General features: G+C 45.8%; 1 protein-coding gene across 1 annotated transcript in view; it reads right to left on the minus strand.

The window, feature by feature from the left end:
* The window catches only part of vwf (von Willebrand factor), a 68,322-nt gene that overhangs the window by 8,383 nt on the left and 39,175 nt on the right, over window positions 1-20,764 (minus strand). Inside the window, exons 28-44 of the mRNA XM_006633831.3 lie at window positions 19,246-20,675; window positions 16,757-16,876; window positions 16,148-16,291; window positions 14,494-14,637; window positions 13,243-13,407; window positions 13,110-13,156; window positions 11,508-11,685; window positions 10,735-10,955; window positions 8,659-8,851; window positions 7,291-7,638; window positions 6,012-6,217; window positions 4,630-4,732; window positions 4,028-4,099; window positions 3,093-3,197; window positions 2,507-2,712; window positions 1,417-1,566; window positions 734-853 (exon numbers count right to left, since the gene is read on the minus strand). Of these exons, the coding sequence (XP_006633894.3) occupies window positions 734-853; window positions 1,417-1,566; window positions 2,507-2,712; window positions 3,093-3,197; window positions 4,028-4,099; window positions 4,630-4,732; window positions 6,012-6,217; window positions 7,291-7,638; window positions 8,659-8,851; window positions 10,735-10,955; window positions 11,508-11,685; window positions 13,110-13,156; window positions 13,243-13,407; window positions 14,494-14,637; window positions 16,148-16,291; window positions 16,757-16,876; window positions 19,246-20,675 (3,952 nt within the window). The remainder of the gene's footprint in view (window positions 1-733; window positions 854-1,416; window positions 1,567-2,506; window positions 2,713-3,092; window positions 3,198-4,027; window positions 4,100-4,629; window positions 4,733-6,011; window positions 6,218-7,290; window positions 7,639-8,658; window positions 8,852-10,734; window positions 10,956-11,507; window positions 11,686-13,109; window positions 13,157-13,242; window positions 13,408-14,493; window positions 14,638-16,147; window positions 16,292-16,756; window positions 16,877-19,245; window positions 20,676-20,764) is intronic.

The raw sequence follows: 20,764 nt of genomic DNA on the forward strand, positions 1-20,764 counted from the left end.
TGTGTGGGTTTCCTCCAATAGTCCAAAGACATGCTGGTGGGATTCTGAGAAAACTGGCCTTGGATTAACTGGATTCTGAGAAAATTGGCCCTGGTGCGAGTGTGTGCATGTTTGTGTCTGTGTGTGAACAGTGATGTTTTGGCGTCTTGTCCAGGGGGTATCCTGCCTTACACCCTTTGCTTGCCAGGATAAGTTCTGGCTCCCCCTCAACACTGTACTGTGATAAAGTGGTATACTACATGGTACTCTCATGGTCCAGTGCGGTAAAGCACAGGAAGTGTAGACAGTATCTGATGATATGAGACCACAGAATTCACTATGGAAAAGCTAATGTACAGTAGATGTACAAAAATCAAATGATAGATTTGACATGTTAGATTTTCATAAAGGCAGCCACGCTGGCTACAATGAAAATCATCAATTGAAACAGCTGTTTACATTGGAGTCCGCAGTGCATTAACCCCACAAAGAGGACAGGGACCATGCTGTGCTTTGAAACTACTGAGAATAACTATTAAAGTCATGAGATAACCTCTAGGTGGTAAAGTGGTCCAAAAGAGGTTGCACACAAACGGGCATTATCTTTAAATAAAGGCTTTAGAATTAAAAAGAAATACTGATCTCGACTAGTACGTGCATGAGAAGAGTAATCACAAAGGCAAACCAATGTACTGTATGGGGAGAGAAAATAAAAACAATGATTAGAAAATACATTTAAAGAAAAACAACTTACCATGCGCAAACGGCCAGAAACATCCATATCACCCATGGGCCTTCCAACAACGTTTTCCAGACAGGAGGTTGTCTTACACCTGCCACAGCATGCATCTGGAGCTCTCATGTATGTAGAACCCTAGGTACAGCACAGGCAGTCAAGCCTCCCATTCAATTTCATTTGCAGATTCATTTACAATAAAAGTAATTTGTAAAATCCGCGTGTTTTGGTTTAAATCAAGTTTCTATGCCATATTTCAGGATTGGCAACCAGACTCTGTAACAGCTTCTTCCTGCAGCCTCCTCAACACAATGGAATTTACTTGCACCCAATCCCAATTCCAGAAACAGGGTTTAAATCCCCCCAGTGTGATGTGTATATTGTTTTATGTATTTTCCTTGTAATTTGCACTTTGCTCTGTGTGTATCCTGTCTACAATGTCTATGTCAGTGTCCTGTCTGTCCTGTCTGTATTTGCACCGATATTTCATTCCAGTGTATACTTGTATATGGCTGGAATGACAAATAAACGTGAACTTGAACTTGAGAAGATCACAGCCTGTCTTTATTTGAGGTTGATAGGCAGACATGATGAATGTCCTTGCCATCACTGCTGCCTCTAAAATGTAAAAAAAAACAACCAAACTATTTCTGTCATCCGTTCACAAAAAAATATGTGACAAAAAAGGATTTTTCTCTTACCAAGGGGCAGATCTCATTGCAGACTTTTTCAGTGCACTCCACGATGTGCAGGCCCGTGACTCTGTCCTGCCTGTCTGTGCAGCTGCAGGTTTTACAGGAGTCTTCCCACTCATTCCCAACGTGGTACGCCACACCAGAGTGGACACAGACCTGTGCGGAATCAAAACAGAAGCGGGAAATTGCTCAGGGGGCTTTCTGGAGCGCCAGCAGTTCCAGAGGCCTCTGCAAGATTGCAGTACTGTATCTATTGCACAAACACAAATCTCACTCAAGTTTGGCCAAAACAGACTTGCATATCCCTGAATTCGAACTTTTTTCGTAAAGAAGCATACCACTGTCTCCGTTCTTCAATGTACTATAATGCAGTAAGGTGACTTTTAAGATATAAAAAAGCTGAGTATCATTCAGCTTGCAAGGACCAGAGTTCCCTTAACTGGACATATTACTTGCATAACTGACCAACAGCTTACAAATGCACTTAAGCTTGTAAGAGCGGGTGATTTATGGTGATCTTTAAGACTAACTGCATCAGAACTCTTCGGGACCGTAGGTGGAAACAGCCTGGACCTGTATAATAGTGTTCATGCTATTAAAATCAGGAGGTGATCAAAACTTCAAAACGGAGCAGCGACGTGACAGAATCCAGTCGCGGCCTGTTGTTTTAACTGGGGCCCCAGCTGGAGTACAGTAGCTGCATTAGCACCTGAGCCTCAGTGGATTCGGCGTGGAAACAAACAGCTTTGTTTGCTTTTCCCTTGCTACACCGTAATCTCCCTCCGGGCTGGGGATCCTCTGTGGGCCAGGCCTGCCTTCACCTTTGTCCCCCCGGATTCGGTGCCCTCCTCCCCAGAGCCTGCTCTGAACGGACTGCGCCGACAGCTCACCGCCGAACCCGTGACACTGTCAGTTTGTGAAAAGTCACCCGAGCGAACGGGTCACAGATGACCTTTCCATCACACATGCAAATGTGTGAGGTCCTTGTGGCACACAGGCTAAAAAAAGGCCCAGCTTGTGATAGCTCAGGCAAGCACACACACACACATAAGTAACAATGCATTGATTCGGTGGAGTTTTAAGAGCGATCACTCACTTTGTCGGGGACACAGCTGACCTCGCTGCAGCCACAGTCGTTGACCACTGTGGTGGTGATGTAGCCCAGAGGGCAGGTGATGGTGGAGTTCTGGCAGCTGCAGACGCACTCGTATTCATCGCAACACTGTGTCTTCTTCACCTCGAGCCGCCTGTGGGAAGGGCAAGAGGGCCTGCTCTGCAGAAGGCACTCTTCCTTCTTACAGGCTTGAAGAGCCGCAGAAGAACATCAGCACATGTGGGGATAACATCGAGCAGACGACAAACAAGGTTAGAGGAGAGAGTGAAAAAGGATCTCCAAAGACACTGCTGTTTAGCTCAGGGCTGTTCCACTCAAATGATTTCTTTTTAGACTTTCGGTTCTTAGAAAGCCGGAGATTTTACAAGAGACTTGAAACGCATAATGGTTCAAATTGATTACTGTACGTTACTCATTGGCGCGTTATTAGGATGAGAAGCTAAAAGCCAGCAGAAACCCTCAAGGGTCCTGTCCACAAGGATGGGGTCCTGCCCAGTTACTGGAGGAACACAGATCCACTCTGGTTTCGGTGTCTGTCAACAGGAGAGTTAGAGAAGCTCTTGCTCACCACACTCATAAACCGGCTTGCACTCTCCGGGGTTCGTCAGGACGACTGTCAGTCCAGCCCCACATTTAGGCATGGCGGGGAGGTCACAGGTCACCAGATCACACACTACGAAAGAAGGAAAGGGGAAATGTTCAGCCCCCTAAGTCTGCTGTTCTAACGGGAAGCGGGCGGTAAGCAGAAGAACTCTCCGACAGCCTCCTAGGGGTGAAACCGTTATCACGAAGGGTGGAATATTAGAATGAAATTCAGCCAGCAGTTATATCACCACTCCCAGGTGGCCGCCCCACTGAAGCTCAACAGGTGTGAGCCTAGACAGCATCCGGAGGGGAGACCTCCAGGGAAAGCTGAGGTTGCAGCTGAATGGGGTGTTGGATAGTGTGACCAGTAGGGGGCACTCACCCTGCAGCCTGACTGGCACACTATACTGTAAAAAGGCGCCATCCTTCAGATGAGATGTTAAACCTGTGGTCATTAAAAATCCCAGAGCATTTCTCGTACAGAGTATAGGGGTATCACCTTGGTGTTCTGGCCAAATTCCCATTGGCCTTTACCTACAGTATCATGGCCTCCTAATAACCCCCATCTCTGTACTGGCTTCATTACTCTGTTCTCCTCCCCACTGAGAGCTGGTGTGTGGGGAGAGTTCCCTATTGCCTGTAAAGCCCATCAAGTGGAGTGTCCAGAAAGGTACTATTAAAGTGTAAGGATTATTTAATATTATTTATTAAATATCTTCATTTTGATCAACATAAGTGACACTTCCCAACCTTTCCTTAGTTTCAGGCGTCTCTTAACAGGCTCATGAAAAACCCATTGGATTCGGTAAGGTGGGCTAGCTTTAATCACGGTGAACTGAGCTGCCAAAGCCGCAAGGCTTGAGATGCTTAGTAGCAGCCTGTAGTAAAACGCAGGCCAGTCCGTGAAGCAGCACTTACCACATTCATACTCGGTACAGCACTGGGGGCCTCTCTTCTCTCGCAGGACTTCACACGGTCCACAGACTGGTTCTGGAGAGACAGGAAGAGCAAAGAGAGTTACGGAAAGCATTTACGGAAAACAAAGAACAGGCCGCTGAATAAGACATTGACCAGAGTTCAGGTGCCGCCAGAGGTGGTTAAAAACACGGACTCTTTTTCATCCAGAAACGCTAGAGAAGGAGCTGGGAAAATGAACCAGGTGTCTGTTGCCTTTTGTTTGTCCTGTATGGCTATGTTACAGGTGCTTAGCTCCAGGTATTGGGTTTTAGATTCACCACTCACAAAGTACAGTATACTGTACATTCATCCTCAGTCCAGCTGGAAAACCCTGGAAATATTTATATTAGGTCTGACTCAGCATGGAAACACACAGATTCCTGAAAAATCCCCTAGTTTGCAACTATGCAGTCCTGTAAAAAAGAATCGTAAAACCTCTGATACGAGCAAAGGGAAAGGATGATTTGCACTCAACCACAGTATTGCAGCTACAATTCTTGAAGCCACCAGGTGATGCGGTGCTTTTTCGGCCTACGCAAGGCGGGCTCCTGAGAGCGCTTTACCTTTGGAGCTGGAGCACGGTCGTGAAGTGCAGTTGATTTGCCTGTTGTCTAGACACATGCAGATCTGACAGGCGTCGCGGGAGGGCACCCAGGTGTCAAGGTGCTTGGGAACGAGAGAGAAAAGGATTGATCAGACAAGAAGAGAAGAGAGAAGAAAAGGCCGTGGTCCTTCCAGATTCTTTAAGTGGAATGACCGCTCACATCTAAAGAAGCTTTGAATGCTCATTTACTAAAGTCTTCTGATTCCTCCAGACGTAGCCTCACTGTGCCAATATAAATGAATTCTTCACACTCAGTCTCTTTCTCATGAGCTGCTAGACTATTATTATTCATTATAACATCATCACAACAGTGTATATACAGTATTTGTGTTCCCTGCCTCTCAGGGCTGGGGTCCTGGATTCAATTCCGTACTTGCAGTGCTATCTGTGTGGTGTTTGCATGTTCTCCCTGGGTTTGCACAGATTTCCTCCGGTGTCCTCCCACAGTCCAAAGACGCGTTAGTAGGTCAGTTGACTTCCGGGAAAATTGGCCCCGGTGTTTGTGTGTGTGTTGGTGTGTGCCATGCAGTGGACTGGCGTCCTGCCCAGGGTGTACCCTGCCTTGCGCCTATTGTTTGCCAGGATAAGCCACGGCTCCCCCACAAGTCTACACTGAAGGAACCATTTGGAAAAGGCATGGATGTATCTATATAATCTTTACTGACCATAAAAAATGTTGATTTTGTGCCAGATGGAAATATGCCCAAGTATGTGGGTTGAGCTAAGAAAGACTATTAAGACAGGTATTTAAGTGTGATGATAATAATAATAATAATAATAATAATAATAGCTTACACTTATATATCACTTTTCTGGACACTCCAGTCAAAGTGGTCTATACTGTAGGTAATGGGGAATCCCACTACAGCCACCAGTGTGCAGCCCCACCTGGATGATACTGCAGTCCTCTCCCCACACACCAGCTCTCAGTGGGGAGGAGAGCAGAGTGATGGAGCCAGTTCAGAGATTAGGATTACTAGGAGGCAATGATGGGTAAGGGCCAATGAGACATTTGGCCAGAAAACTGGGTCGACACCCTTACTCTTTTTGACCAGAGAGAGTCAGGACCTTGGTTTTACGTCTCTTCCAAAAGACTGTGCCTTTTTACAGTCTAGTGTCCCCGTCACTATACTGGGGCATTAGGGCCCACACAGACTGCAGGGTGAGCGCCCCGTACTGGCCCCTCTAATACCTCTTCCAGCAGCAGCCTCATCTTTCCCAGGTACTGGCCAGGCTCACACCTGCTGAGCTTCAGTGGCGCTGCCAGCTTGGAGTTGCAGGGCAATACATCCCCACATGGTCATCCCTGTGTTGGTAACAGTGTACTGGAACCACATGTACCTGGTGGACCACTCCTTCTTCATCCACACACTGAGAGCAGGCTTGCTTGCTGACACAGGCACCGTTGTGGAAGACGCTGCCCCTGGGACAGAAGCAGCCCTCTGTGGGGATCTCCATGCACAGCGTGGTGTTGTTCGCTGGGTCGCACTCCTCCACACAGCCAGTCCTACAGCTGTCGAGCACCATCGTGCTGGGGCAAGGCATGGCTGTGGGGGAGCAGACAGAGCCACGTTGGTCAGAAAAGAGTTGAACCCCCGACTCTGTCTTTCTTGACTGGCCCGGGTTTTCAACTCTGATGGCTTCTTCTAAGAATCCAAGCAAGAGGACTAAAGACCGTATTCATTCAATTTAAGCATTGACCTGTTTTTCCTGGTGTGGACAGATTTAATCAGAGAGTCCTGATTTTACAGGCGCCTAAAGACCATGCTTAGTATAACATTGTGCATGTATAGTATGCAATACTATGACAACAACCGCCCCAGTGGGACCAAGAACTTATGTTCTTAAGTTAAGGTGTCACACATACGGTATTGACAAAGCACTGATAATTATAAAATTCCTGGATTTCCAGGCTGTTTCCCTTACTTTGATGGTTATTTGTATAGGAGAGACAGCTTTGAGGCATCAAACTAACTGATGAATTTGTAACGTTTGAAATCTTAATTTAACCTAGTGGGCTTGACTAAAAGAGAGGTGATTACATTGCTTTTATGAATGATACGGTAAGTTTAATCTTACTTATTAGCAAACTGGGGCAACAGGCAATATATACACTGCAGTTAGTTTAATAGACCCAGCCCTTTGCCTTCATCTTCATAACATCTCCATGTAAAAATTATGATAATTGTTAAGAATTTTTAAATTAAGTTTAAATGGCGAAATTCATCTACATAGCAAGGGGAATTAAACTGTATAATTTTTCAGTTTTGTTCTGGACTAACCTGGAAAAAAGAAAAAAATTGAGAAATGATCTTCTTAATATCCTGCTGAATACTGGCCCTGATATATGTGTGTGTGTGTGTGTGCGTGTGTCTTATGTGTGTGCGTGTGTCCTGTGATGTCCTGTGATGTCCTGTGATGTCCTGTCCAGGGTGTACCCTGCCTTGTGCCCATTACTTGCTGGGATAGGCTCTGCCCCCCCATGACCTTGAATTGGCCAGACGACAGGATAGATGTTCTTCTGACAAAAACGCATATCAAACACAGGTGGGCTGAATCTTACACCTTTAGCTCACTGTAAAAACAGACACAGACTTCAGGCTGTCACAGCTGGTCTTACCACAGAAGTCTGTCGATCTCCAGTTGACACAGATGCCCTGTAGCCGGCACAGGTGACTATAGGCTGACACGACGTCGCAGATTTCTCCACCAGAGCAGCTGCTCTGTTTGCAAAGAGCCAGGAAGGGAGCGGGCGACACCAGTTTGCGACACCTGGCGAACAGAGAGGACTGGAGGATTTGACACTGGTCACTGGCCTGCTGAGTGCAGACCTCGCTGACCTTCAAGGTTTCACAGCTGGTGCCCCAGGGCTCCTGGACAGTCCACTCCTTAATGAACACACTGCTCTCCGTCGTTATAGAGCCGTCCCTCAGAGTGAAGTCATTGAGCTCATCCTGGTCGCAGTATCCTGAGTAGAATCCAAAGGAAAAGACCGAGGAGACAAAAAGAAAACACACAGAACGGATAAATTGTTGTAGTTGTCTGAAGATTGTAGCCCTGAGAATAGTGAATCCGAAACGCTTCACTTTTGCAAGAGGTATGTCAAAACTCGAGCAACTGCAATGACCGCTACTTCAAGGATCACATTAAGGACGTTCCTGGAAACATACTGTAAGAGAACAACATATTGCAGTAGTCTGCTTCTGAGAGCACAAAAGCACATGTGTTCTGCATTTGACCGCAAAAGATCCTTGCAGTGTCTTTTGTTTTCCAAATACAAGTCATGTTTAGTAATAAGGCATTCAGATTATGTCATGTCATTTGCCAAACCGCTTTATATGATACGGTGTCGCGGCAAGCAATGAGCAGGGTACACCCTGGAGGGGGTCCATTGGGCAAAGGCCGAGGGGGGAAACTTGGCCCAGACACCTGGGATAACTCCCTACTCTTCTCGAGAAATGCCCGGGGATCTTTAATGACCACTGAGAGTCAGGATCTCGGTTTAACGTCTCATCCGAAAGACGGCGCCTGCCACTATACTGGGGTATTAGGACCCACACGGACCGCAAGGTGGGTGCCCCCCACTGGTCCCACTAACACCAGTTCCACCAGGCTCAACCCTGCTGAGCTTCAGTGGGTAGCCAGTTGAGAGCTGCAGGGTGATATGGCTGCTGGCGTTTTCAGAATATATAGTATTAAAATATAGGGTTGAGGAAATGCCCCTTTATATAGGATTTACTTTAAATAATAATGGAATATGAACAATAGCATAATGCAAGGTAATGCATTTTAATTAATCTTTGTGTGTGTTTTTTGCTTCTTGGCAGATAGAAGTACTGACCCTTGTTGTTTCTCCTTGTGGACCAGAAAAGCTGATGTGATTTTGGCGAACATTCGTTGCCATCTGTAGCCAGAAATATTGTAGCGCTTGCTAACATTAGCATAAGGCAGTTTTTATCGCAACACAAAATGTCTAGGAAAAACTCACCACAAAGCCCAGATGTTTTGTTAGAAACTTCTGTGGGGCCCAACTGGATTGTAAACTCGTTATTTCTAGGAGTGAAAGTCACTATGTGACCCGAGTTCTTCAGCCCCACTCTGTGCATGATGGCTCCATACTGATTAACTTCCATTCCCCTTGTGGTGATGGGAATAGGAGTCTCCATCCCATTCAGTGTTACCTGTCACAGAAAGAATACAGTATGATTTTTCCATTGTGAAAGAAAAGTAACGCCACTCTCTCACGTTTTACTTTATAACGTGAGTGTTTCTTCAAGGGTGACTTTGGTCTTGCAGCCTTCAAGATAGCCATCTGTACAGAGCACAAATCCCGAAAATCACATGAGTCTGTTTTGTAAATATTGTGCTTTCCCGTAGGTACAGTACCCTCATTCTCAACACGACTGTGAATGATCCGAATCATGCAAATGATTTCCAAATGGGCCCATCTCATTTATCACATAGCAAGCAGCTGCACGGTGAACGTTATTCAAGGAGCATTCTTAGGGGAGGGACACTGGATGATCTTAAAGTAGAAGCCATGTCAGGTAAACCTGATAATCAAGGTTCTCAGTTTTGATTTAAAAGATCTAACAGTCTTGCTAATGTACTGTGGAAGACCATACCACAGCCTAGGTACAAGGTAGAAAAGTCACAACATTTATTTGAGCACACATTGCCAGCCAGAGACTGGAAAATAAGGACTCCATGGTGGAGTGTGCTGAGAAATAAGATGAGAAATGCAATTCAGTGCTGAACCATGCAGAGCTTTGATGGCACAAAGTGAATTTAGACGTTGCAATTCACTGAAAGTCGAAGCAAAGGACGCTAAGGCTAACATTTGACATGTGCTTTCAGTGTCACACAGGCGATTAAAATTTACGCCAGCAACATCTTAAGTATGTACTGCAGGAGACAGTCTTAAAGCAAAGACCAAGATTCTTTTAATTTAACGTAACATTTTACTAAGCTGTTATGAAGCATCATTACTTCATAGCAGTACTTCAGTTTTCTCAAGCTGCGGAAAAGTCAGGTGCGTTGAATTCTGAGATCACCCAGGCAGAACAGCCAAGAAGATCCTGCTGAATCCACACTTGGAGCTGGGCCGTGCGCATACACATTTGGGTATCGGCAGCGCTGACTTTAAAGGAGATGCTCGAGCAACAAGAAATGATATTGAACAGGATTTGCACCAGTACCAATTCCTGCTGAGCAGCACAAAGGTTTGAGACAAAGCAAGAGTCAGATTTCATGAATACACGGTTGTCTACCCTGATGCGATCAATGTCAGTGTGGCACAGAGATCTGCAACATCCAGTGCCATCCAATTGGATTTGATTCAATTCAATTGATTATCATTTCTGTCCTAAAACACAGCCATGCCATCAGAAATTGTCTACGTTTTGTGGGAATCCTAACCCTAGCTATGGGTTTGCCACAGGTTAGGATTAGGGTTTAGACCTTCCTCAAAGAGTTTCCACAATCTTCCATTCATTTGATTGGAAAATTTACTTCACTGCATCAAAAAATTAGTCTGAAATGACTCACAACCTTGTCAAACAAAGAGAATGTACTGCATGAAGACTGGTAAAATTAAGTTTTGACAAGTGTTCTGTTTTAGGATATTTTGTGTTGAATGGGGTCATGAATGAGTATGGGTTCGGGCTTAATTGGCATTAAAGTCAGAAACAGCTAACAAATTTTCGCCTTATTTGTTATTATGCCTGTGCATACAATGCATATTGCAAGAGTTTGAAAGGATTAATCAGTATCTTTCCAACTTTTGCTTGTAGAGCAACCTAGACAACGTCCCTTTTGGGGCAATGCACTGTTCTGTACACGGTGCTAATTATTCAATCAATGCCACATGCAAGTTCTACATTTTGAGGTGCCTAATGGCCTTTAGATGCTATTTCAGAACCGAGCAGGACTACATTCGATGGTTTGAAACCTCCCCCTCGAAGGGAAACGTTTAAAAATGCATCCCAACACATTCATTACTGCTGTTGAAGAAATAGCACAAGACAGCTCTCCACCACCCGTCCCATGGTAAAAGATCACATACCTTCATGTCATCATGTAGCACCAGAGAGACTCCAGCAGCTTTCACCTCTATAGATCTCATGCAGATCTGGTTTGGAGATGCCTCACACTGCCCGTTATGGAGTATAATCTCAATGCCTTGCCCAATGTCCTGGAGCAACGCATAGGAGCAGAATCCGTTCAGCTTGAAGGCCAGTCCATCGAATGTGACCACGTGATTGGTTGAACTGCCCATGCACATGCCTAATGGGTTAATATTAGTAAACAGAAACCATGAGTAAACACACATGAAATCGATGGAAGTTTGTGTTTTGTTCAGGTTGAAAACAACATGAACTGTAGCATGATCAGTTATTAAATCCAGTGCTGTGATGACAACAGTAGAAGAACATCTTTCGCGGACATTATCATTCTCTGCCACTTTTATACACTCTTCACACACTGCTGTGCGACAATTTAGTCAAATCAGGAGGTACAGAGCGTGTCTCATGCATATCAACAATTTACTTAAATTAGCTTCCATCTGTGTTTTCTGCTAATACAGCAACTTTGACTCTTATCCATATAGCTTAGTTAGGGAGTGATAAAACCCAGCTGATCCTTCAGCTTCCTTTTATTCATGTTGATCACAATCTTTCTTGACCACAAGATGAATGTTTTCGAAAATGGTGCTGCCAGTTATATATTTCTGTGAGGTTAGATTATAGCGGTTTGAAAATACTGCCAAATACAAAATACTGGGATGCCACGCATGATAACCATATTTGTTGGGGTCTCCCCCTTCATATCACCCACATGGACAAGCCCATCGGCAACCGCAGGGCTCCTCGATTTTCACGCTGCGCAGGTTGTTCTTGCATGTGGGCCTCTCCATCCTCTCGCAGTTGATGTTGTGGCTCTGGATGGTCACGATTCCATTCGGGTGGCACAGCAAGCTGTGGCACTTGTCAGAGAGGACCCAGGTCTCACCAGGCTGCCAAGGACAACAAAGGCGGGTGCTTACTTTAGGTAAATGGCACAACCAGGCGAAGTGCTTCCTTTGGATCAATGGTTACAGTCTAATGTTCAAGTTCAAGTTTATTGTCATTATACTCATATACAGGTATATGGTACTGTATAACGAAACGAGATGCTTAGAGCTTTCCTCAAGTACTGTCTGTCATAAATGTCCTGTATAGACGGGAGGGCAACCTCAGTGATGGACTGGCCAGTTTTCACCACCCGCTGTAGGGCTTTGTGGTCAGCAATACTGCAGTTGCCATACCACACTGTGATGCAACCTGTCAGTGTCCAGTCTTGGCTCTGTAGGGCCAGTGTGTCTCAGGGATTTCATTCAAACTAAGATCTTAAGAAGTTAAATAAACAAGGTTCCTGCCTTAATGGGACCAAAGTAACAGCATCTCCCAGGGCTTCAGGTGTTGTTGCTTAAGGCGGAGTTTGAAAACCTGCAGACGGACCAGGATTGGACAGCCCTACATTAATATCACCAAGGCAGAGGCAGATATTGTACTATGTATTAACTAACTTCTGTAAAGTTTTTACTCCTTAGTAATAAAATGGGCTGTACCTACTGGATTTAAAGTGCAAATGAATTCAAGTGTAGTTCTGACACATTGTTAAATGTGCTGTGGGCTTCACACAAAGTGTCCCACAGGGCTTTAGAGAACGATAACTAGAATAATTAATCAACAGAGGTTGTCATGGGTATCAAGACAAAGGACTTAAAATGGTTTCTGATGAAGTTATTTTTGTAATGAAGCACGCTGGAAGCCAGTATTATTGCTTTCAGTCCAATACTGCACTGGTAGCCAGTGAGGATCTATGAAAATAGGAGTAATTAGTGAGGTGGGATGATTCTGTGTGACATTCGTGGAAGTGAGACTAGAGATAATCAATCCTCACAGAGAGCATGTGGAAGTCCAGGGTTGTACCACTGTCTCAAAGGGTAATATAAGAATTACAACCTACCTGTAGGGTTTTCTCTAAGTGTAGGATTTGCTCTATAGGATTTCTCTGTGTCAGATTTACCCCGTGTGCAAGATTTTCTTGTGTGAAGGACATTGCTATACAGACACCTGTTGTTGGCACCAAAGAATCTGACAGAGAGGCTAAACAAGCACACTGATGTCTTGCATATAAGGGTCTTGCATCTGTAGAAAGGATCACAGGTTGACCCTAAATATAATGATCCTAAAATAAGTGCTTCTCCAATACCTGTTGGGTACGTAGAGGAGGTGTTTTAAAGTATAAAAGGATGCTTGTGAACAAAGGTGGGCAGATCAGAAAAGGAGAGAATCACTCTGTCAGTCTGATCTCCAGCTGGCCTCTTTGTTATTAAATGAACCTCTTCCAATTCTTCACTGAACTTGCGCTTTGACTTTTTGCTTCTCTACATACCTTTCTTTCATTTCCATCGTCATCTATGCATTTGCCTGGAGGACCCGCTGGAACATAAGAGAACTCAGTTAGGAGATCGCTTTGAAAAATGGGTTTGTCAAAAATCTCATGTGTGCATGATCAGGGGCAATACCTCGGCAAAGCTTGTCAATGAACGTGTGCCCCAGGGTGACCATCACAACCAGGTCGTCCATGTGGTTGAGGTGAAGGATGTTGCTCTCCATGTTGTGCCCTGCCAAGGTGGCGAGCTGGCTCTTATCGTAGCGCGTTCCCACGCCAATCGGAAACACGGATAAACCTGAGGGAGACGACACAGTTTGGTCTATCTTCAACTGTCCTTACTGTACCACATTCTACAGGTGCGCTATAGAGAGTGTGCGCGTGTTGGATTGCAGTGTGGTTTGGCAGAAGCTCGTTGTCTGACTGGAAAGTGTCAGGCGCTGATCAGCTCAGCCCAGTCCATCACTGCAGTACAGCTCCCCTCTATTTCAGACATGTTTACAACTCGCTGTCCCAGGAAGGCTGAAAGTATCGCTAAGGATTACAGTCATACTGGTTCCTCACTTCTCTCCCCCCTTCCCCCTGGGAAGCGTTATAGGAGCAGAAAGGCAGGAACTTCCAGATTAAGAGACAGTTTCTTCCCACAAGATGTCAGATTACTGAACGCTACCCCTACCACTGGCGTACACTGATGTTTTTATTTAAAGTTGTATGTTGTTTAACTTGTTGTTGCTGCTCCTGTTCTGTGTTGATGTTTTTGGTGGTTCCTTTAATGTCTTTGTATTGGAACGGATATCCAAATAAGCATTTCATTGCACTCGTGCCTATGACAAATAAACTGAACTGAAATAATTAATAAAACAGGCGTCTTCACGAATGGAAATGCATGTTCACCTCGTTGAGAACCGAAGTGAACCAGGTTCGAGCTGTGCTGTATCCTACATGATTGTGAAGATTAATTGAGAAGCACCATGACAAATGTAGAGAAAAATACGTTAGGATCGTGGAAAACCAGGGGCCAGTATTTTGAAGTGCAACAGAAACTACAGTATATAGGACCAAGGAAAACATCTTGCAGAGTCAGAATGCACAATTGCAGAAAAACCGGTGCAAAATGACCATTGAGACCATTCCCAAGGGGTGCCCTCAGCCACACCCGCTGTATTCAGCATATGAAGAAGCAATACACCTTTGTACCCACCGGCAGAAAGCTACTGTACCTGTGAGCGATCATACAGTTCACTCAATGTCAATGTGGGTACGAGCAGGTGTTGGAGGAATGGATGGCAAAGCTCTCTGTCCTCCTTTTTTCCTGCTTCTCTAGCTAACAGCATCAAGCTGATGAAGACGAGAACCTTCAGAGGGAGGCGGGTACTGTACGTACCAGCTGTCAGGGCCTCGTTAGCCGCTTGTTCCACTGGATCCTGAGACATGTCCGTCACGATAATCACTGCAATCTTGGCCACTCCAGGCCGGCCTCCGCTGCCTGAGGATATGGCATTCTGGACGGCGAAGTGCAGGGCAGCACCTATATCACCCCAGGAGAAAACAGAGCAGCATGCTTCACTGCAGCTCCAGGACAGCACAGAGCACCATGCCTACAGTAAATGCAGCTGCAGGACAGCACAAAGCACCATGCTTCACTGCAGCTCCAGGACAGCACAGAGCACCATGCTTAAATGCAGCTGCAGGACAGCACAAACCACCATGCTTCACTGCAGCTCCAGGACAGCACAGAGCACCATGCTTAAATGCAGCTGCAGGACAGCACAAACCACCATGCTTCACTGCAGCTCCAGGACAACACAGAGCACCATGCTCCACTGCAGCTACAGTAGAACATAGAGCATCATGCTTCACTGGAGCTCCATGAGAACACAGAGCACCATGCTTCACTGCAGCTCGACGTCAGCACAGAGCACCACGCTTCACTGCAGCTACAGGACAGCACAGAGCACCACGCTTCACTGCAGCTACAGGACAGCACAGAGCACCACGCTTCACTGCAGCTACAGGACAGCACAGAGCACCACGCTTCACTGTAGCTACAGGACAGCACAGAGCACCACGCTTCACTGTAGCTACAGGACAGCACAGAGCACCACGCTTCACTGCAGCTACAGGACAGCACAGAGCACCACGCTTCACTGCAGCTACAGGACAGCACAGAGCACCACGCTTCACTGTAGCTACAGGACAGCACAGAACACCACGCTTCACTGCAGCTTTAGGAGAGCACAGAGCATGTTGGGGAAGTTCTGTGAGAAAACATGAGCACAAAGGGAGTTCAGGAGGTGAGATACAGTGTTTAGAATAATAATAATAATAATAATAATAATAATTGCTTTCACTTATTATAGCGCTTTTCTGGACACTCCACTCAAAGCGCTTTACAGGTAATGGGGACTCCCCTTCGCCACCACCATAAAGCCAATTCATAGATGGGGATTATTAGGAGGCCATGATTGGTAAGAGTCAATGGGAAATTTGGTCAGGACGCCAGGGTTACACCCCTACTCTTTTCGAGAAACGCCCTGGGATTTTTAATGACCACAGAGAGTCAGGACCTCGGTTTTACGTCTCATCCGAAGGACGGCGCCTGTTTTTACAGTATAGTGTCCCCATCACTATACTGGGGCATGAGGACCCACATGGACCGCAGGGTGACCGCCCCCTGCTGGCCCCACTAACACCTCTTCCAGCAGCAACCTTAGTTTTTCCCAGGAGGTCTCACATCCAGGTACTGATCAGGCTCAGACTCAGACCTGCTGAGCTTCAGTGAGTTGCAGAGTGATATGGCTGCTGGCTAGCAGCTCAGAGCTATTTATACCTTCAAGAGCAGAATTGGGATTATATGATGACCTCCTGCAAAAGATTAAAGCCCATTTAGTTTTAGAGTCTGTCTTCACCCAGATACAGATTGCGTTCTTGGGTTTCACATTCCAAGTCAAGTGAGGGCTCTGTCCTCCCCTCACTGGTGTGAAAGCTCTGAGAAGCCCAGAGAGGCTTGATCATGCTGTGTGTATGCACAGTCATACCTAGTCTAGTGGAGGTGGCCTTCCTCTTGCTCATGGCGTCAACCAGCCTCACAAGGTTCTCCCTGCTCTGCCGATCCCTCCAGGTGACATCAATCGTGTTCGTGTCGCCGTACTGGAGAACCGACACCTGTGTTCCTGTGGGACCTGTGGAGGTGGCGACAGTGTAAGACTCAGACAAGAGTGGCATCATTTTTGACAGCTTTGAGTGACCTGGATACCCCCCCAAAAAAAAACAGTGGTCTCTGTTTCACAACGACATGCCAAAGCACAGTGTAGAACTAGTAACTGGTTTAAATCTTATTTACAGTATATCTACAGTATATAAAAATTTAATCGGCAGCTGTACAGTATGTGAAAAGCAGACATTTTGAGAGTAAGGGAGGTCGCATTTATTTACACCAGTTCTTCAAATTATCAGTCCACAGAGATTAAAACACTACAGCTGTATGTGCATTCATCACACGCAGAGTGTAAAAAGTACACTTCGTACTGAAACATTGATGCGTTCCAAATCTGCTGATCAACTTTCTCTTCACCCGAGATTTCACCTTGAATTTCCTAAAATGCTACATTCCGGCGTCTTCCACCGGCTGTTTTTTTTTCACGTACCGATATTTGCTTTGTTGATAAAAGCCTTGACAAAGGTCTTCATGTCTTCAAACTGGGGGGAGGACCTATCCGAGCTCTCTTTCAGAATGAAAATCACATCCATGGGCTTGTCGCAGGGCACTGTGGAAGGAAAAAAGTCAAAATTATTTTTTTTAAAAAGGTGCACTTGTGTACCTGACATGACAATCTGGTTCAAGTAACCACAAAGGGTGGAATTACAATGAGGAAACACTAGAGGGCAGGACAATCCACATTTTCTCCAGCACAGCAGTTCAATAACTCAACGAATGCACTGTTATTAGCCTCAATTTGCATGAGAGATGCAGGGCATTTGGGGATTTCCTTTCTAAGATGTAGGCTTCTTGGGTTCTAGACACTGTTGTGTAACCGAGCACCACAAGCTTAGTGTAAAAACTTAGTTTTAAAAAGATGGAGTAAATACTGCAGGGTGTGTTTCTCTACTAATAGTGTTAACTGTGAATCAAACCAGGTTAGAAGTATAGACAGTGTTGTAAAGACAATGAAACGGGAAGGCAATTATGTCCATTCTGAAAGTCTACACAAAGGCTGAACACACAAGTAACAATATACAAAATTAAAGAGCACAAAAGACAAGGGAATTGCTTAAACCCTGTCAGAGATGGCATATACCTGGAGTTCCATGGTGAGTGTGGGAAAGACAGAATCACCCAGTGGTGAGTCAACTGGATCTAACCGATGACTGTGCACAAAGCAATCTCAACACTATCTTGACATTAAGAGTAGCAGATTCTCCTGTTATCTGGCAGCGCTTAAAATACATGTAGTAGCTGACATTAGGAGAAATACCAGGTCACACTACCTACTGTAGGACACACACACATTTTACAACTGTTTGTAGTATACTATAAACTCAATTACTCTCATTGACGTCACACATGAACAAGCAGAACTGGTTCCAGTCACAACCAGTTGCACTAAGGAAAAGTCTGCTGAAGGTACAGTAGACCCAATCCGGGTTTCAAAATTCATAAAATAAAACTGGATTTTGTTCAATACTCAGAGAAAACAAAGTATGGTCTGGAATAAGCTTTGCTCTAAACTGGGAGAAAAAGGAGACAACATACTTTAATTATGAAACCTTTTTTTCTTCATTTACAAGACAAAAGCCCTAATTTAACAAACTCAAGTCAAACTTTTTTTTTTTACTATAGAGAGTCTAAATTTCTTATTTCCCCTTTTGCTGTAGCTAGGAGCTAAATAAAAACCAATAGTGTTGATTTTATAATACAGTATGTGGATTTTTCAGTTTACAGTATATTTACTGTATGCAATTTAGAAGACAATAAAATAATTTAAAATGCTGAGTTTCATTGGTTTAATTGGCAACTCTCAGTCTAGAATAAGCTGAAACTGAATCTAGTAAAGGTAACAAGTTAATTCCTGCTTGAAATTGTCAAGATATTTTCTAAACATATAGAGTTTAAGAAGTTCCATAAATTAAAAAAAATATACAGGATACAGGGCAGACAAGAGGTGCAGTAGTTAGCATTGCTGCCTCACAGCGGTAGGTGCCTGGGTTCAATTCAGGACCTGGGGTGTTGTCTGTGTGGAGTTTGCATGTTCTTCCCATGTTGGTGTGGGTTTTCTCCCACAATCTAAGGCCATGCTGGTAGGTTGATTGGCTTCAGGGAAAACTATTGCCCTGGTGTGAGTGTGTCTGTCCTATGGGGGACTGGTGTCCTGTCCAGGGTGTGTCCTGCCTTGTGCCCATTCCTTACCAATAAACTATAAAAGCGGAGGCAGACACTTACTCCCATATATTGAACATTTTAAAATAAGTCAGTGTGTTAAATAAAAAGAGTAATAATACATAAAATAAATGGCACAGGATCTAAAGATGAATACTGTATGTAACCTTACAATGTAATATTGTACATATTGTAACGAATAGGGACATGGAGTTGATGCTGTACACTTTTAACAGATCTCACCCTCAGACGATAGCGTAGTAGGGAAACCTGCATATAAGCTGTCCCTACTTTGTCCTTCTATTAACAGTGGAAAAACTCACACCTGGTTGAACCCGTTTCACCAGTCCACCAAATACCGTCTTCTTATTTTACCAGTGGCTGACATGGCTACTACCGAGGCTGTTACTCAGAACTTAGATACTTGTTCATATCTTTGACTGGAATGGGTTCTCTGCTTTTAGCTGTATGGAGTTTTTGCATGGCTCACTCTTCAACGAATCGTCAGGGTCTTAATGCACCTGGTTGCACTGTATTGTTACTTGTTATCTTGTAACTCCATGTAACTTGTGTAGGAGACACCACACACAGGTGCATTCTATTTCCAGATTTTCTGGTACAAGTGCAGTTTAAGGAATGTCTCATTGCTTCCCCCTAGTGAGACATTCCCCCCCTTTTCACTTCTTAAACCTGGCTGCCCTGTTACAGCAATATAATACTTGCTCGACCTTATTATCTCTCCCTGTCTGCAAAGATTACCTGAAGGAGACAGCGTTGTCATGGGGGCAGGGGCAGACGTTGTGGTTGTGGTATGATAGTAGTTTTCAGGCAGCACTGCCTGATGAACCACCTGCGTCACCACGTCCTGAAGCTGGGTGTAATCTGGAACTATAAGGGGTCTCCGTGGGTGGCTGAGGGGCTCAAGGTCGATCTCTCTGATGGAGGGCCCCACTCCGATGGGGAAGACCTGCACGTCGGACGTCTCGGTGTGCCTGGTGATCTTGTCGGTGGGTGTGTTGCTTGTAACCAGGAAGACCAGCTTGGGCACCTGATCCCTTCCTCCCTGGCTTTTTGTGAAGGTGCTTTCTGAAACCGTCTGTACCGCCTTGCCAGTGTTGGTAGCGTTCCCTCCATGCCACTGCATCTTCCGCACTCTGTCCAGGATGGTCGTCTTCTCCTGGGTTTCTCTGTAAGAGTACTCGATGGTGGTGGTGAAGGAGTACTGGACGATGGTGATGCGGATCGTCTCCTCCCCTACAGGCAGCTCTGTGATGACCTTCTCCAGGAACTCCCTGGTTTTGTTGAAGTTCTCCTCCCCGACTTTGTCCGATCCTTCGATGACGAAGGTCAAGTCCTTGACGGCCGTGAGGCTGGGGAGCATGGTAAGCGCCAGGTGAGTGGGCGGCGGTGTTTGTGAAGTGACACGCCTCACTGTGGGACCCACGGGAGTCCCGGTGGACGAGGACTGAGAAACCGGTGGCCTTTTAGTTGGCGGCTTGGGGACAAGAGGTGTGAGCCCCAGAGTGCACATGTAGTTGGTGATTTCGCCTGTGCGCTCGTCAAGCTCGTCGACGCTGTTGAGGATGTAGGCCCGGCTGTTTTTGGAGGCTTTGGTGATCTCGTTGATCTGGGCAGTGCTGACGTCTGGGCCAAGGCCGATGGTTACCGTGGTGATGGCTTTCTTCTTCAGCAGCCTCTGGGTGGTCTTCATGGACCGGGGGTTGGTGCTGGCGGTCAGCAGCACCGCCACTCGCTCGGCGTGCTCGCGCTTGTCCTTGTCGTAGATGAAGACGGCCAGGTACTTCAGGGCCTCGTCCATGAACGCCGTTTCCCCGCCGCTGTACTTCATGCCCCTCACCATCTTCTTGAAGACGCGCTTCTGCACCTGCATCTCGTAGCTCTTGACGCCCGAGTGGAACTGCAAGATGGTGGCCCGGGTGTGAGCCGAGCCCATGCGGAACTGCTCCATCACCGTGATGATGAATCGCTTCACCGCCTCGAAGTCCGCCTCGGACAGGTACGAGGAGCCGTCCACCAGGAAGGCCAGGTCCATCGCGCGGTCACACGCTTCCTCTGGCACAGGGGTGGAGAAGGGCTCTGGAGTGGGGGTGGTGGGGACGTAAGCAGCGGTAGTGGTCACAATCTCCACCGGGCATCTCTCACAGGTCAGGTTATCATTCTCGCAGTGGCTGCCAGAGACAAGACCTCAGGTTACAAGCTGAAGCTACAAACACAAAGACATTCTTCACACTCCAGTGGTCCTACGTTTTAGGAGCTT

The sequence above is a fragment of the Lepisosteus oculatus genome, chromosome 7, assembly GCF_040954835.1.
Source record: "Lepisosteus oculatus isolate fLepOcu1 chromosome 7, fLepOcu1.hap2, whole genome shotgun sequence".
NCBI lineage: Eukaryota > Metazoa > Chordata > Actinopteri > Semionotiformes > Lepisosteidae > Lepisosteus > Lepisosteus oculatus.